The 17,957-nt window shown below is 50.7% G+C and overlaps 2 protein-coding genes across 47 annotated transcripts in view; one reads left to right on the top strand and one right to left on the bottom strand.

The window, feature by feature from the left end:
- Positions 1-17,957, bottom strand: part of FBN3 (fibrillin 3) — a 72,040-nt gene that overhangs the window by 47,637 nt on the left and 6,446 nt on the right. For 37 of the 45 annotated variants that reach the window (XR_014837644.1, XR_014837643.1, XR_014837645.1 and 34 more), the window contains 16 exons: positions 17,790-17,915; positions 17,532-17,657; positions 14,761-14,913; positions 14,459-14,644; positions 13,902-14,045; positions 13,712-13,831; positions 13,448-13,573; positions 9,610-9,732; positions 9,219-9,494; positions 8,916-8,969; positions 3,983-4,108; positions 3,770-3,895; positions 2,404-2,523; positions 2,150-2,287; positions 1,992-2,042; positions 1,540-1,665 (listed from right to left, as the gene is read on the bottom strand). Coding sequence is in view for 37 of the 45 variants with exons in the window: in XM_085012995.1 (XP_084869121.1) it covers positions 1,540-1,665; positions 1,992-2,042; positions 2,150-2,287; positions 2,404-2,523; positions 3,770-3,895; positions 3,983-4,108; positions 8,916-8,969; positions 9,219-9,494; positions 9,610-9,732; positions 13,448-13,573; positions 13,712-13,831; positions 13,902-14,045; positions 14,459-14,644; positions 14,761-14,913; positions 17,532-17,657; positions 17,790-17,915 (2,121 nt within the window). In the remaining 8 variants the exon portion in view is untranslated. The remainder of the gene's footprint in view (positions 1-1,539; positions 1,666-1,991; positions 2,043-2,149; positions 2,288-2,403; positions 2,524-3,769; positions 3,896-3,982; positions 4,109-8,915; positions 8,970-9,218; positions 9,495-9,609; positions 9,733-13,447; positions 13,574-13,711; positions 13,832-13,901; positions 14,046-14,458; positions 14,645-14,760; positions 14,914-17,531; positions 17,658-17,789; positions 17,916-17,957) is intronic. The other 8 variants (XM_085013000.1, XM_085013002.1, XM_085012999.1 and 5 more) reach the window with 1 other exon arrangement.
- The window catches only part of CERS4 (ceramide synthase 4), a 105,071-nt gene continuing 103,733 nt past the window's right edge, over positions 16,620-17,957 (top strand). For both annotated transcript variants that reach the window (XM_085007324.1, XM_085007417.1), the window contains exon 1: positions 16,620-16,750. The gene's annotated coding sequence lies outside the window, so the exon portion shown is untranslated. The remainder of the gene's footprint in view (positions 16,751-17,957) is intronic.

Here is a 17,957-nt window from a genome sequence, read left to right as displayed (position 1 = left end):
GAGGCAGTTCCAGGGCCAGAGAACTGGTAGCATAGCAGTGACCTGAGCCATAGCAGTGACAATGGCAGATCCTTAACACGCTAGGCCACCAAGGAACTTCCTGTTACACAATTTTTTGAAAAAAAAAAAAAAAATAAGCAGAAGTGCCATGACACACAAGGATCCTCTTTTTTTTTTTTTTGTCTTTTGTTGTTGTTGTTGTTGTTGTTGTTGCTATTTCTTGGGCCGCTCCTGCGGCATATGGAGGTTCCCAGGCTAGGGGTCGAATCGGAGCTGTAGCCACCGGCCTACGCCAGAGCCACAGCAACGCAGGATCCGAGCCGCGTCTGCGACCTACACCACAGCTCACGGCAACGCTGGATCGTTAACCCACTGAGCAAGGGCAGGGACCGAACCCGCAACCTCATGGTTCCTAGTCGGATTCGTTAACCACTGCGCCACGACGGGAACTCCACAAGGATCCTCTTAAGTTCTCATGTAACCAGTGTTCTGGGCTGGGGCTAATGTCACATCTGACCAGACTGGGCCATTTCGTCTGGCCCTGAATTCAGCAATGGCTTTTTTCTGTTTACTTCACTACTTTCTTTCCTTGCTCACATTTTGGGGTCAGCAAGAAGACATGCTGCACATCTGAAACTCAGTCTAGAAGCAAATCGAAGTTGAGAAGGGTCATCAGAGCCCATTTGCGTTACACTGACCAGGCTCCAAGGTGCAATGGAGGAGGCTACTAATGGGTTGATGGGACTATGGCAGGAAAAACTGATAGAATGCAGAGCCCTACCTGGTGGACAGCAGGTGCTTTTGGACAAAAAAATGTCCTGCCCATGATTGTTGACAGGGGCAAAGCAAGAAGCCCTTGTCAAACTACCTCAGAGCCTTTGAGCCTGGGGGCAGACCATTTAAGGGTGACAGTTTGTGCTCTGGATGCTACAGGAGGTTCATGAGCTTGACTAAAGGCTTGCACCTTAGCACTCACGCTAGAGGTGCCCCGTGCTCAAATTCACCCCATGTACACTTTATTTGGTAACGAGAAAGAATAAACAAAGGCTGCAGGTATCACTCCATGAGGTTTTACCATTTGCAATGAGCTTAAATGAGTTAAAAGGGCAGTTGAGGAGTTCCCGTTGTGGCGCAGTGGAAATGAATCCGACTAATAACCATGAGGATGCGGGTAGGATTCCTGGCCTCGCTGAGCTGGTTAAGGATCTGGCGTCACGCAGATGTGGCTTGGATCCTGAGCTGCTGCGGCTGTGGGGTAGGCCGGCAGCTGCAGTTCCGATTCAACCGCTAGCTCAGGAACTTCTATATGCTGCAGGTGCAGCCCTAAAAAAAGCAAAAAATAAAAGGGCAGTTAAGTGAAGAGGGTAAATAACCCCCAAAAAATGTCTTTGGAGACAGGTCAGGAGGAGCTGGGCAATGGGCAAAGGGTTCTGGAGGTCCCCCGATATCCCTCGTCTGCAGGAGGGATCTCCAGCCGCTTGGAGAGGAGGCAATGGAGGAAGGGCAGGCGGCCCTGCAGGGGACATGGAAGGCACTTACCCACACACAACCGGCCAGTGGCGTCCAGCGTCAGGCCCTCGGGACACTGGCAGCGGAAGGAGCCGGCGGTGTTGAGGCAGTGCCCGTTGGTACAGACCCCGGGGAAGACTTCGCACTCATTCACATCTGGGCAGTGGTAGACAAGGAAGAGAGACCAGGGCTGCAGGCTCCCAGGAGCTGTCCCCTGGGACACCACCTGGTTCTTGGGGAGGAGGGTGGGGGCAGTGCCAGCCTCGGGGGATCACTGGGGAGCCCAGGCGCCGAGGAGGGAGAATCTGTCTTGATCTCAGAAGACTTCAGGGAGGGGGTCCAAGGCAGCCCCCCAAGACACTTGCCTGCCCACGTGCGGCTGGAAGGATGAACTGCAGAGGGGCACAGTGGGGAGGGAGGGGAAGGGGGGAGGGGGGCGGGAGGTTGGGGGAGGGAGGGGGAGGTGAGATGGGAGGGTTTACCTTCACAGGTGAGCCCCTTCATGCGAGCGAAGCCTCGGGTACAGGCCGGGTCTGCGGTTGGGAAGGGGGGTCACTCTCACCACCCAGACCCAGGGGACCTATCCCACCTCAGTTCTTTCAATGGTCTGGGAGCCCCCGGAGCCCAGCCAGCGCATTACCCATGTCACAGCGTTCGCAGGGGCTCCCCCAGGCAGCCCCGAGCGTGGCGCAGCACTCTGACCGCAAGGTGGCTCCGGGCAGGTTTGCCTCGCAGCGGCCATCCTGGACCTTCAACCAGCAGGTGCCTTTGGTGCTGTCTGCGGGGAGGGGCCGACTCTCTCACCTGGCGGGCCCACACCTGCACACAGGCCCACAAAGACCCAGCTAACCCCCCGGGGCGTTGGGGCCCTGGTTGCTCCGTGGGGTCTCTCACCTAGGCACACGGTGCCGGAGGGTCCCAGGCGGCTGCCGGGGGCGCACTCGCAGGCGTAGGACCCAGCCAGGTTGCGGCACACGCCGTTCACACACGGGTTGGACAGGCACTCGTCGATGTCTGTGAGGACAGCCCCCCCACCCACCGCGCTGGCTCCTGAGCTGCAGGAGCCGGAGCCCCACCTGGACAGGGACCCCTCCTCCCCACGCCTGCTGCTGAAGTCCAGCAGCAGGGGGCGCACGCGGGCGTATGCATGTCCACGCGCCTGCTTGAGCATACCAGGCACGTGCACGCAGGTAGAGGGCAGGGGGACCGACTGCTCAGACTCACACCTATGTGACTGCACTTGAACTGTGTTGTGCACCCGTGCAAGGGTGCAGATATACAGGGTCCCGGAAGCATGCATGGGTGAAAGTGCAGAGGGACGGGCACAGTGCCCCTCAGTGGCTAGGTCATGGCACAAGAGAGTCTGAGGGTCAGAAGCAGGAGGAAAACTCTGAAGGGATGGAGGCCTGGTTGTGGCAGGGGATGAAGTCAGCCAGAAAGAAGACAAACGGCTAAGGGAGGGGTGGGAACAGATAGAAGGCTTGTGTGTGTGTGTGAGTGTGTGTGTGTGCATGTGTGAATGGAGGTGCCTATGAGTGCTGACAGGTTCCGTGTGATGGGCAAGGTCATTGCAACAAAGTGGGCAATGGTAGGCACATGCAAACACGTGTGTGTGTGTGTGTGTGTGTGTGTGTGTGTGTGTGTGCTGAGTATACTGTGTGTGAAGGAAGCTGGGCATGTAATGTATTCCTGAATGACCCTGAATGTATATGAGTGTGTAAGTGAGTGCACAACTGTGTGGGTAAGTGAGGGCATGTGTGCCTGCACACAAGTGTGTGTGGCCGTGAGCGTAAGTGTTTGCAAGGGTAAGTGAGGGAATGTGGGCACACGGGTGTCTTTGAGGGTGCACATGTGACGCTGTGTGACTATGTGGGAATGTCTATGAGCGTGAAGGTGGGTGTGTGTTTTGAATGAGTACCACTGTGGTATAACCAAGTGATCATATGCACACAGGTGTGAGTGTTTGAATGTCTGCATAGGGTGTGCTTTTAAGGGTGTAACTGTGGCTGTGAGTGTGTGTGTAAAATGTGAGGATATAAGGGAGTGTGAATATGGGCATGTGTGTGTCTGAGTGTGTACCAAAGAGTGTGTATAACTATGAGACTGAATGTAAATATATGTATGTCTTTGAGTGTGTGTGTGTGAGAGAGAATGCAGGTTTACATGCGGCTTTGGGCATGTGTGTACCCACAACGTGCAGAACACGTTACGTGCATGTGTGTGTCTGTGTGTGTGTACATGTGCCCCTGTGCCCCTGTACCTTCACAAGTCTCTGTGTCTTGCCGGAAGCTGAAGCCCTGGGGGCAGGAGCAGCTGTAGCTGCCAGGGCTGTTCCAGCACCGCCCGTTGTCACACAGGAGGCTGTTGAGGGCGCACTCATCCACATCTGCAGGGCAGGGGCAGGAGAGCTGGGTGAGGGGTGTGCGGTGGGGGCGGCCCACCCACCTGCCCGCCCACTGCTCGGTGTACTCACCTTGGCACTCCTTGCCAGCCACGCCCACCTCATAGCCTAGGTTGCAGATGCAGCGGTAGCTGCCCCGCAGGTTCTCACACATGCCGTTGGCACAGATGTCAGGGTTGAGGGCACACTCATTGATGTCTGCAGTGGGAGGAAGGCATCAGCCACTGCCCTGGGTCCTTGGAGGCTCCAGAAGCCAGGTCCCCCAGGGCCAGAGCTGCAGCCTAGACCCTGCCTCCTTTCCTTGAGACCAGGGTCTCTCAGTACTGTGGATATTTGGGACCAGATCATTCTTTGCTGGTGGGGGGCATCCTGTACACTGCTGAATATTGAGCAGCGTTCCCACCCACAAGATGCCAGTAGCACCCTCCCCATATTTGTTTATATATTGCCAAATGGCCCCGGGGGTGTGTGTCAAAACTGCCCCCAACTGAACAGACCGATCACTAGAAATGAAATTGAAGAGGTCATAAAATCACTCCCTACAAATAAAAGTCCAGGACCAGATGGCTTCACAGGTGAATTCTATCAAACATATAAAGAGGAATTGGTGCCCATCCTCCTTAAACTCTTTCAAAAGGTTGAAGAAGAAGGAATACTCCCAAAGACATTCTATGAGGCCACCATCACCCTCATTCCAAAACCAGACAGAGATACCACCAAAAAAGAAAACTATCGCCCAATATCATTGATGAATATAGATGCAAAAATTCTCAACAAAATCTTAGCCAACCGAATCCAACAACATACCAAAAAAATTATACACCATGACCAGGTTGGGTTCATCCCAGGTTCACAAGGATGGTTCAACATACGCAAATCAATCAGCATCATACACCACATTAACAAAAAAAAAGTCAAAAATCATATGATCATCTCAATAGACGCAGAAAAAGCATGTGACAAAGTTCAACATCCATTCATGATCAAGACCCTCGCCAAAGTGGGTATAGAGGGAACATTCCTGAATAGAATCAAAGCCATTTATGATAAACCCACAGCAAGTATAATACTCAATGGGGAAAAACTGAAAGCCTTCTCACTCAAATCTGGAACAAGACAGGGATGCCCACTCTCACCACTGCTCTTCAACATAGTTTTGGAAGTCCTGGCCACAGCAATTAGACAAACAAAAGAAATCAAAGGCATCCATATAGGAAGAGAAGAGATCAAACTGTCACTGTATGCAGATGACATGATACTATACATAGAAAACCCTAAGGACTCAACCCCAAAACTCCTTGAACTGATTCATAAATTCAGCAAAGTGGCAGGATAGAAGATTAACATTCAGAAGTCAGTTGCATTTCTGTATACCAGCAATGAAACATTAGAAAAGGAATACAAAAATACGATACCTTTTAAAATTGCACCTCACAAAATCAAATACCTCGGAATACACCTGACCAAGGAGGTAAAGGACCTATATGCCGAGAACTATAAAACTTTAATCAAAGAAATCAAAGAAGATGTAAAGAAATGGAAAGATATTCCATGTTCCTGGATTGGGAAAATCAATATTGTAAAAATGGCCATACTACCCAAAGCAATCTACAGATTCAATGCAATCCCTATCAAATTACCCAGGACAGTTTTCACAGAACTAGAACAAACAATCCAAACATTTATATGGACCAACAAAAGACCCAGAATCACCAAAGCAATCCTGAGAAACAAAAACCAAGCAGGAGGCATAACTCTCCCAGACTTCAAGCAATACTACAAAACCACAGTCATCAAAACAGTGTGGTACTGGTACCAAAACAGACAGACAGACCAATGGAACAGAATAGAGAATCCGGAAATAAACCCTGACACCTATGGTCAATTAATCTTTGACAAGGAAGGCAAGAACATCAAATGGGAAAAGGAAAGCCTATTCAGCAAGCATTGCTGGGAAACCTGGACAGCTGCATGCAAAGCAATGAAACTAGAACACACCCTCACACCATGCACAAAAATAAACTCCAAATGGCTGAAAGACTTAAATATACGACAGGACACCATCAAACTCCTAGAAGAAAACATAGGCAAAACACTCTCTGACATCAACATCATGAATATTTTCTCAGGTCAGTCTCCCAAAGCAATAAATCCATGGGACCTCATCAAACTGAAAAGCTTTTGCACAGCAAAGGAAACCAAAAAGAAAACAAAAAGACAACTTACAGAATGGGAGAAAATAGTTTCAAATGATGCAACTGACAAGGGCTTAATCTCTAGAATATATAAGCAACTTATACAACTCAACAGCAAAAAAACCAATCAATCAATGGAAAAATGGGCAAAAGACCTGAATAGACATTTCTCCAAAGAAGATATACAGATGGCCAACAAACACATGAAAAAATGCTCAACATCGCTGATTATAAGAGAAATGCAAATCAAAACTACCATGAGATACCACCTCACACCAGTCAGAATGGCCATCATTAATAAATCCACAAATAACAAGTGCTGGAGGGGCTGTGGGGAAAAGGGAACCCTCCTGCACTGCTGGTGGGAATGTCAACTGGTACAGCCACTATGGAGAACAGTTTGGAGATACCTTAGAAATCTATACATAGAACTTCCATATGACCCCGAAATCCCACTCTTGGGCATCTATCCGGACAAAACTACTTAAAAGAGACACATGCACCTGCATGTTCATTGCAGCACTATTCACAATAGCCAGGACATGGAAACAATCCAAATGTCCATCTACAGATGATTGGATTCGGAAGATGTGGTATATATACACAATGGAATACTACTCAGCCATAAAAAAGGATGACATAATGCCATTTGCAGCAACATGGATGGAACTAGAGAATCTCATCCTGAGTGAAATGAGCCAGAAAGACAAAGACAAATACCATATGATATCACTTATAACTGGAATCTAATATCCAGCACAAATGAACATCTCCTCAGAAAAGAAAATCATGGACTTGGAGAAGAGACTTGTGGTTGCCTGATGGGAGGGGGAGGGAGTGGGAGGGATCGGGAGCTTGGGCTTATCAGACACAACCTAGAATAGATTTACAAGGAGATCCTGCTGAATAGCATTGAGAACTATGTCTAGATACTCATGTTGCAACAGAAGAAAGAGTGGGGGAAAAACTGTAATTGCAATGTATACATGTAAGGATAACCTGACCCCCTTGCTGTACAGTGGGGAAAAAAAAAAAAAAACTGCCCCCACTTTGGAACTCATGGAACAAATTTTATATGGTCGCAACATAATTTTTTAAAGTGCAATCAGGAGCTCCCTGGTAGCTCAGCAGGTTAAGGACCCAAGATTGTCACTGCTGTGGCTCTGGTTACTGCTGTGGCGTGGGTTTGATCCCTGGCCTGGAATTTCCGCACGCCATAGATACAACCAAAAAAAAAAAAAAAAAAGCAAAATCATAATCACTAACATTATAGGATGCTTACTATTCTGTGCCAAGCATATTAACTCACTGATCCTCACAAGAGCCGTGAAATCGGTCTTATAATTATCTCCACTTTACAGACAGGAGGCACAGAGATGGTCAGTAACCTGCCTGAGGTTATTCAATCAGTAAACAGGGCCTGGTTCAAACCCAGGCACCTGGCTCCAGAATCTGTCCCTTTAACTGGGAGATGGACATTTATCCTGTCCCGATGGCCCAGCAGTCAATGGCAATTTTGATTGTATTCTAAGTCCTTCTATTTCTTGCTCAGACAGAAAGGCTGTTTCAGGAAGGGGTGGTGTCCTAGGTTGGGGTCCTAACATCCAGGATCTCAGCATGTGACTTTATTTGGAGAAAAGGTCTTTACAGAGGTGATGTAGTGAAAATGAGATCATTCATTAGGGTGGGTCTACAATCCATTCCAATATGAATGACTTTGTTCTTATAAAGGGAAACTGTGGGTACAGGCACACAGGGAAAACCTTATGTCAAGATGTAGGCAGAGGGGGATGGATAAGTTAGGAGTCTGGGATTAACACATACACACTACTCTCTATAAAACATAGACACAACAAGGATCTACTGTATAGCACAAGGAATTATGGAACTCTCCTCAATATTTTGTAATAACTTAAGGGAAAAGAAGCTGAATATATATATTGTTGTGTGTGTAAAACTGAATTTCTTTACCGTACACCTGAAACTAACACAACACTGTAATTTGTTTTTTTTGTTTTGTTTGTCTTTTTGCCTTTTCTGGGGCCGTGCCCACGGCATATGGAGGTCCCCAGGCTAGGGGTCTAATCCGAGCCGTAGCCACCAGCCTACACCAGAGCCACAGCAACGCGGGATCTGAGCCGTGTCTGCGACCTACACCACAGCTCACGGCAATGCTGGATCCTTAACCCACTGAGCAAGGCCAGGGATCGAACTCGCAACCTCATGGTTCCTAGTCGGATTCGTTAACCACTGAGCCACGATGGGAACTCCTGTAATTTGTTTTTTAAGACGAAGGCAAAGATCAGGGTGATGTTTCTAGGAGCCAAGGATTTACAGCTAAGCACCAGGGAGTTCCCGCTGTGATTCAGCAGGTTAAGAACCCAATTAGTATCCATGAGGATGGGGGTTTGATCCCTGGCCTCCCTCAGTGGTTTAATGATCTGGCACTGCCACAAGTGCAGCATAGGTGGCAGATGTGGCTGGATCCTGTGTTGCTGTGGCTGTGGTGTAGGCTGGCAGCTGCAGCTCCTAATCAACCCTTGGCCTGGGAACTTCCATATGCCACAGGTGCAGCTGTAAAAAAACAAAACAAACAAACAAAGAACAAAAAAACACCTAAGTGCCAGAAGCTGCAGGAGAGGCATGAGATAAACTCTTCCTCACAGCTTTCAGAGGAGCCAACTCTGCTCATGTCTTACTCTCAGAGCTGCGGGCAAATAGATGTTGCTGAAACCCTCCAGCAGTCCCAGTGACTTGATACAGTGCCCAAGCCCCACCCCGCCCCTCTGTCCTGGGACCACCCCACTCACCTCTGCCATCTGTGGTGATGCCAAGACCACTGCTGCACAGGGCCTGGAACTCGGCTGGGGTGGCAGGAGCCGGAAGAGAGGAGTCATTAGCCATTGCTGAACCCAAGCCACGCCCAAGACGTGGCCCCTTAGGGCTGAGCAAGAGTCTGGGACTAAAATGCCTACCCCAATAGGAAGAGACACCCCTTCCCACCCCCTGAGAGCCAAGCCCCCCCTCCACCCCCTCCCCAGGGTGATGGATTAGAAGCAAAGACCAAAGCAGGGCCAGGGAAAGTGGATGGGGACAGGGCAGTCGACACTTACCAGAGTCCTTGGCAGGACACAGCTGGCAGGGCTCCCCAAACCCGTGGTCCAGGCTGGCACAGCAGCACTCGGATTTGGTGACAGCACCAGGGAAGGGACGGGCGCAAAAGCCCTTGTCGAAGGCCCCATAGCAAGTGCTGCGCACGTGCGTGTCCACACACACTCGACCATCCGCGCCCACCATGAGCCCCCCCAGGCAGCGGCAGTGGAAGGAGCCCTCGGTGTTGGTACAGTGGCCGTTCATGCAGATGCCAGGAGTCTGGCACTCGTCAATGTCTAGGATGTGTGTTGGGGGGCATGAGGGCACTACCACAGGTCCCAGTTCCCTGCCATCCACCTTTCCCTCCTCCCCGTCCCCATCACTCCCCTGGGGTTCAGCCTCCAGCCTCACCCATGCAGTGGCGGCCACCAGGTGCCAGCAGGAAGCCGGGTTTGCAGAGGCATGCGAAGCTGCCATCCTCGTTCAGGCACACTCCATTGGCACACATGGTGGTGGTGGCACATTCATTGTGGTCTGGGGACACGGGGAGAGGCTGGGTCCCAGGACTCATCCCTCGTCAGGCCAATCCTGCCAGGTAGATCAGCCCTGCCCTCTCACTTCTCCAGGGACCCCTCCCAGGGCAGTGGGAGCCTGAGAGGAGATGTGGCTGTGCCATGTCGCCTTGGATATTAGCCTGCTGGGCTGTGAACTCTCCTGACTCAAGACTGGGGCCACTAGCTCATATCTGCATCTTCCGTCCTGGCTGACACAGGTGCTCCATCAATAGCTGTTCAATGTTGAATGAAAGCGAGGTGGTGAATGCATAACACTGCCCTAAACACCACCAAACTGTTCTTCTAAAAGTGGTTTAGGAGTTCCCATCGTGGCACAGTGGAAACGAATCCGACTAGGAACCATGAGGTTGTGGGTTCAATCCCTAGCCTTGCTCAGTGGGTTAAGGATCTGGTGCTGCTGTGAACTGTGGTGTAGGTCACAGAGGCGGCTTGGATCTGATGTGGCACAGGCCGGCAGCTGTAGCTCCGATTCAACCCCTAACCTGGGAACCTCCATGTGCTGCAGGTGCAGCCCTGAAAAGCAAAAAAAAAAAAAAAAAAAGGGTTTAAATGGTAACTATGTTATGTATATTTTGCCACAATAAAAAATGCAAAAAGTATTTGAAAAAAATGAGGTAGTGGTTGCATGACATTAGGAATGTACAAAATGCCACCGAATTGGTCCCTTAAAAATGGCTGAAATGGAGGAGTTCCCATTGTGGCCTAGTGGAAAGGAACCTGACTAGTATCCATGAGGCGGCAGTTCAATCCCGGCCTCTCTCAGTGGGTTAAGGATCCAGTGTTGCCATGAACTGTGGTAGCAGACGCGGCTCAGATCCAGGTTGCTGTGGTGTAGGCCGGCGGCTACAGCTCCAATTCGACCCCTAGTCTGGGAACCTCCATATGCCACAGGTGCAGCTCTAAAAAGACAAAAAAAAAAAAAGAGGTTGAAACGGAACGGATACATACTAGTATAAATAAAATAGATAAACAACAAGGTCCTACTGTAGAGCACAAGGAACTCTATTCAACATCTTGAAATAAACCACAATGGAAAGGAAAAAAAAGGTTAAAATGGTAAATTTTACACTATGTAGAGTGTGCCATGGTTTTTTAAAATGCAAAAAAGAATTCCATAAATGAGATGATGGCTGTGTGATATTGGAGATATCCTAAATGCCACCAAATTGTTTATTTAAAAATGCCATGTTTATTTTCTTTCAAACATAAAATAAACGTGGTTACACAACATTGGCAATTACTAAACGCCACTGATTTTTCACTTTAAATGATTAAAATCATCTCGTGTGACTCTCACTTGAATTTAAAAAGAAAAGGGCAAAAGTTGTCAGCTAACAAGAAAACAGTGTAATTTAAATGAAGGCAGGGAGTTCCCTTGTGGCACAGTAGGTTAAGAACCTGGCATTCATTGTCACTGCAGCAGCTTGGGTTATTGCTGTGGTGTGGGTTCGATCCCTAGCCTAGGAACTTCCACATGCCATAGGCACAGCCAAAAAATAGGTGAATAAATAAAATAAAGGAAAGAGGTAGGTGCAGGAGTGATTTGTCCACCAAAGTATCAGTTTGGAATAACAAGGGATTGCACCAAAAGCCAGGGAGGGAGGGGGAGAGGGAGGGTAAAGAAGAAATGAATAAAAAGTTTACATCAAAACTTGTATATGAATGTTCAGAGCAACATTATCCATAATAGCAAAAAAGTGGAAAGAGCCCAAATATCCATCACCTGATGAGGGTATAAACAAAACATGGTCTACTCATATAATGGGATGTCAGTTGACAATAAAAAGGAATGCAGTTCTGACACATGCTACAACACAGAAGGACCTTAAAAACATGATGCTCAGTGAAAGAAGCCAGTCACAAAAGGCCATGTAGTATGTGATTCCATCTATACGAAATGCCCAGACCAGGCAGAAAGTCAATTTAGTCTAGTGCTGAGGGCTGGAGGAGGGGAGAGAGAGGATTCCGGAATGACTACTAATGGAGAGGAGGTGGTGAAGAGATTCTAAACTTAGATTACGGTAACGCTTGTACAGTTCTGGAAACAGACCGAAAACCACTGAAGTGTATGCTTAAAAGGCTACCTTTACGGTATGGGAATTATATATTAATAAAGACGCTCAAAAGGTTTTAAAAAATGAATGAATGCACAGGAAAATATACTCAATATTTCATAATAACCTATTAGGGAAAAGAATCCAAAAAAGAATACACACACACACATATACATGTATGTATGTGTTATGTGTAATGGAATCACCTTACTGTACAAGTGAAACTAACACACTGTAAATCAACTATACTTTAATTTAAAAATTAAATTAAAAAATAAAATGTGGAGGTCCTGCTGTGACATAGTGGGTTTAGAATCTGACTGCAGCATCTCTGGTTGTTGCAGAGGTGTGGATTTGATCCCCATTTGGAAGGGTCTGGCATGGCCGCGGCTACGGTGTAGGTCGAAGATGCTGCTTGAATTCAGTCCCTGGCCCGGGAACTTCCACATGCCACATGAGTGGCCATAATTAATTAATTAACAGGTAAATAAATAAATAAATAAATAAAATGCCTACTTACAAAAAATTAAAAATAAATAATAAAATAAAATGTGTAGCGAGAAAAAAAAAAGAAAAAAGCCCAAACTAATTGACGATTTCAACTCTTATTGGTTATAGATGCTGCAGAAATCTGAAGGTAACGTTAAAGACTTGATGGTAAACTGTAACACCATGAATTAATCTTTAGAATTAAAATTAATTTCAGTAGGTGGTATCTTAGTAGTAAAAAAAAAATGTAAATAAAAATAATATTGATTTAAACATGGAGATTAATCACTGCACCTAAAGTTAATGCTAAGAAAATAACTAATTTAATAATCAACTTTCTTATCTTTTTAAAAAATTTTTTTTTTGTCCTTTGTCTTTTGAGGGCCACACCCTCGTATATGGAGGTTCTCAGGCCAGGGGTCTAATCGGAACTGTTGCTACAGGCCTACACCACAGTCACAGCAACACCAGATCAGACCCACACCACAGCTCACGGCAATGCCAGATCCTTAACCTACTGGTCGAGGCCAGGGATCGAACCTGCAAACTCATGGTTCCTAGTCAGATTCATTTCTGCTAGGCCACAACGGAAACTCCAACTTTCTAAATGTGTCTAAAAATCAATTAAAAGTAAATGCTCTGAAAAAAAAAAAATTGAATGAGTGAATGCAGAAAAGGAAAAAATTCTTCCCAATGAAAGAAGACTTTAAGGCAGGTCTCCTTAGACACGGTGACAGAAGAGAATAGAGGGGATCCTCGGTGGCCCCCATGAACTGTGAGGAGCTTGGAGGGCACTCCCTTACTCCATAGGGAGCCTGAGATCAGGCCTCTCTTAGAGGCCAGACTCTGGGGGAATAGCTGAGGAAGGGGCAGACAGCTAAAGGCTCGGTCTTGCCCCAAAGGCCCCTTCCTGCAATGAATTCATGGAAGGAGAGAATGAAGGAATGGGTAGGAGGTGGACAGATCACAAGAAGGATCTTGGATGAGCTGGCTGGGCTCATAAAGGTGAGCAGAGGACCTACCATAAGGGAGAAGGTGGGTGATGGGGCAGGAGTAAAGATGCAAGGTGACCCTCAAAGGCAGCCACTGGGGCCCAGAAGCACCCTCCCTACCCGCCCACCCTCGACTCACCCACACAGTTCTTGCCGTCAGGGCTGAGCTCAAAGCCTGCATTGCAGACACACTGGAAGCTGCCCTCCGTGTTGATGCAGCGGCCGTGGTGGCAGAGGCCACTGCTGACCATGCACTCATCCACGTCTGGGGGGAGGCAGGTAGGCAGTCAGCAGATGCCCCCGCACCCCCCCCAGCCCTCAGACTCTAATTCAGGCTGAACCAAGAGGCAGGCTCCACCAGCCAGGCCCCCTGGTACCCCCACTCTCCGCTGGACAGCCATACCCACACACGCCTGCTTGGTGAGCGTCGCCTGAAAGCCCTCATGGCACCGGCAGTGGTAGGAACCAGGGGTGTTGACACAGTCTCCATGGTGGCAGGGGCTGCTGGCACATTCGTCCATGTCTGTGGGCAGAGGACCCTGAGCCCTGGCCAGGCAGGGTGCACCCCACCCCCACCTCCGGCTTCCGCTCACCAATGCACTCCCCCCGCATGTCCTGCGTGTAGCCCACATTACACTCGCAGCGGTAGCTGGAAGAGGTGGGCAGGCAGCGGCCGTTGAGACACAGGTTGGTGAAGTGTCGGCAGATGTCGATGGTCTGGTTCAGCGTGGCTGTGCCTGCAGGCAGGGCCCACAAGGGCACCTGAGTGAGGGTTGGCTCCCTGGCCCTGAATCTGGGCCTTACCTCTGGGTTTCAGACACCCACCAAGGCTGGGGGCCCACCCCCTAAGGCCAGGCGCTCCCACTTCAGCTTCGAGACCTGCACCTAGATGCAGACCCCCACACTGGCTGAGACTCCCAGACCCTTATCGTGGGGCTAGATCCCACTCCAGCCCTAGACCCTCACCCAAAGCCCAAATCCACACCCTGCTTTTGAGGTCCACATCTCCAATCCACCCCCCATCCCCAGTTCACTCTCAGTACCCTCACCCCTACTGCTCAGGCCAGGTCCCCCACTCCAAAGCCTTGGCCCTCCCTCTCAGAGGCCCAGACCCCCTCCCCCAAGGGAGGTGTCTTGGACGGCTCCTCACCAATGTTGGCATCACCAAAGCGCAGACTGGGAACCCCACGCCCACTGGAGCCGTGGGGGCTGTGCCGTGCTGTCCCCAAGCCAGGACCTACACGGCCACTGGATCCGAAGCCAGGGAGGCTGGGGAAGGGGGCAGGGTAGGAGGGCAACAGCGGGAGCCCCGGGGCACACAGTCGCTGGAACTCATCTGCAAGGAAGCATCGTTGGAGGCGACGCCTTGAGTTGGTTGTGTCTTAAGGCCACAACCTGCAGGGGGAGCTCAAGAGGCAGAGGAAGGCGGGAGGCAGCCCCAGGGCCACTCACCAGAGCCCCGTGGAGGACACAGCTCAGGGACTGGACCAGCTGCCCAGCACATGCCCTTGTCACAGCAGCACTGCCTGTGGGTATAGTGGCCAGCGAGGTCTCTGGCACAGCGGCCTACAATCAGCGCCGAGAAGCAGGTGCCAGCACGGTGGTCTGCAATGGGACAAGGGCGGGGGGTGGGGGGGTAGTAGGGAGGATCAGTCACCAGACTTCAAATCCCAGTTCTACTAGCACTGTCCGCAGGACAGACCTCCTTGCCGCTCCGTGCCTCAGTTTCCCCATCCTTAGATGGGAGACGCTCAGAGTACCCACCTCACTTGGGGATTGTCAAGGAGCATACCATACCTGGAACATGGCGGGTCCTCACTAAGTGAGGATCTTAGGACCAAGATTTCCAAATCACCTCAGAGAGGGAGATTTGGGCTCACTGAAAGCAAAACTGATCCAAAAGCTGATATGGGAGTAAGCTCCCCATCACTGGGGGTATTCAACTACCAAAGACCCCTATTAGACCTCAAGCCTGGGAAACTCCATGTGCTGCAAGTGCGGCCCTAAAAAGACAAAAAGACCCCTTCCTTACACACATAGGAAGTCAAGCTCGGTGCTCATGCAGAAATGCTGGGATCTATAGCAGTGTGTGTGTCCCAGCCTGCCAGCCCTGGGCGTTCCGGGGAAATCTAAGAGGCTGTGAATTTGAGGAGGGGCTGGAGAAACAGACCCATGGACTGACGGCTGCAGGCCCTGGGGAGACTGAGGCAGAGGCTCCCCAGGGCCACCCTTTCATTGTGCTCTCATGTCTGATGATGGCTTTACGCAGTGATCCAATTTCTCAGGCTCTGATTCAAAGAGCATATTTTTTAGGTTTAAAAACCCACAAATGTTGGCAGGTGGCCCACAGTGGAAAAACTCCTCCCATCAGCTGGGAGGGCCCTTGTAGCCGCCCCTGAGCTGCCCTGGGCTGAGAAAATAGCATGCGTTTCCACCTCCCAAACCACACCCCATGCACCTGGCAGGGAGGGGGTCCCCAGGTGCATGTGTGGGATTCATGTGGGAGCTGGAGCTCTGCATTCCCAGCCCCATCCTTGGCCCTCGAACAGGGCTGGACCTGCCCAGACGAGAAGAGGGCAACAGACTTGGTCAAGGTCACATAGCTGCTGGAGAGGGAGGGGGGATGGGAACTCAGATCTCTCGACCCCAGGGAATCTGACCAAGCAGCTCCCTCTCCAGCGGGGAAGATGAGACAAAAAGTAAGAATTTTAGCACAGATGATGCTGCCTTTGCTTATTAAGCACCTGCTGTAATGGGGCCCCACTAAGCAGTCACAGCCCCCTCTTCACCGCTCCCCTGTCTGTGAATATGTATTGAGTGCCCAATGTGTATTGTGTGCCTACTACCTCCAGCCTGGGGCAAATCATTCCACAAATTGTATTTCATCCTCTCCACGTGGTAAGTAACTGCCATTACCTGCACTTCACAGATAAGGCAGTTGAGGCACAGAGAGGTTAAGTCACTTGCCCAAGGTCACACGGATTGCCAGTGGGCTCGAATAGCAGTTGGAACCCAGGACTGAATTCCAAGCCCATGTTCAGAGGCAACCTGACCTTGGTTCAAATCTGGCCTCTGCTGTTTAGCAGCTGAGAAAGGCCCCCACAGTCCAGGAGACGTGCCCAAAGGCTGCCTCCCTGCCAGCCAAGAGGTGGAGGGCGAGGTCTGGCACTGGTTGTAGCACGCTGGCAGAACTCCAAACACAATATACCCAGTCTTGCCTGGTAGAGACCCAGCCTGAGGGGCCCGAGTGGTTCTGGAAACCTGCCAAGCCCGCCTTCCTCCCCAGACCAGGACCCTGCCCATCCCCCACCACAAGCGTCCATACCCCTGGACGGCCCTGTTGGCCACCAGCAACCTCGAAAATCTAATGACCAGCTCATTCAGACAGCAGGACCGAGAGTGAGAGCCCAAGGACCTCCCACCCCCACCGCAGCCAGGCAAGGTGAGGGGAATTACAGGAGGGTGGCTAGGGGTGGGGGGGTCGGGGGAGCTGGCGGTGGGTAACTGGCTGTTTTGGACTTGTTGCTTTGGCTCATGCAACCGCACCACCACCACCACCTGGTCTTGGTTTCTCTATCTCAAATGCAGGGTGTCGGGAAAGATGGGGTACTGTTAGAAAATCTTCGGGAATGGAAAGAGGGATACAGAGAGGGATCCAGGGATGTGGGGGGCAGAGAGGCTAATGGGCAGAAGGGCATGAAGACAGAGGTCATAGAGATGGGGATTAGAGGGGTGGAGGGGCACAGAGGCAGGCGCCAGAGAGGCTAATTGGCAGAAGAGCGTAAAGATGGAGGCCAGAGGACCAGAGGGGCATAGAGATGCGGACTAGAGGGGCAGAGGGGCATAGAGGTAAGGGCCAGAGAGGCAAAAAAGACAACCAGTGAGCCAGAAGGGCACAGAGTCTGAGAAGCAGAGGGGGCATGGGGCGGGTGGCGGGGGGAGCAGTGAAGCCAAGAGACGAAGACAGAGGACCAGAGCACTAAAGCGCGTAGAGATCGAGAGCCAAAGGGGCTCACAGACTGGGCGCCAGAGAGCACGAAGGCTGATGGGTAGGAAGCCAGAATTTCTAAGGGAATGGAAACTGGGATCCAGAACAGACAGAAGGACATAGAAATCCCAGGGTTTGAGGATCCCGAGGCCCAGAAGGCTGCAGAGACAGATGAACGAGGGGCCTGTCTCTTACCTGTACTCTGCCCCTCCAGCCCCCTTGGGCCCTGGCTCACCCAGGCAGCGGGTGCCATCTAGGCTGCTGGCATAACCACGGGGACAGGTGCACACGTAGCTCCCAACTGTATTGGTGCAGTCGCCCCCCGAGCAGAGCCCTGGCAGGCTGAGACATTCGTCCACATCTATGTAGACAGATGACAGGTCAGAGCTGGGCCCCACCCCTGCCCCACCTCCTCCTCCTCCTTCTTGCCAGGGAGCTTGAACCACCCAGAGCAGAGAAGCAGTCCCAGCTTGAACCCCTCCCCATCATCCACCTTCACACTTGGCGCTGTTCTCATTGAGCCGGTGTCCAGCTGGGCAGCGACACTCAAAGGAGCCCACAGTGTTGACACAGCTGCCCCCCTGGCACAGGCCTGGGACAGCCTGGCACTCATCCACGTCTGCAAGGGAATGAGAGGCCCATCAGAAGGAGAAACCAAGGC

The sequence above is a fragment of the Sus scrofa genome, chromosome 2, assembly GCF_054392235.1.
Source record: "Sus scrofa isolate SSC_HxYL_T2T_F1_AM1 chromosome 2, Sscrofa_HxYL_maternal_Yorkshire_Landrace_v2.0, whole genome shotgun sequence".
Taxonomy (NCBI): Eukaryota; Metazoa; Chordata; class Mammalia; order Artiodactyla; family Suidae; genus Sus; species Sus scrofa.
Note: the sequence above shows the minus strand (reverse complement) of the source record. Positions and strands in the feature narration are given on the sequence as shown.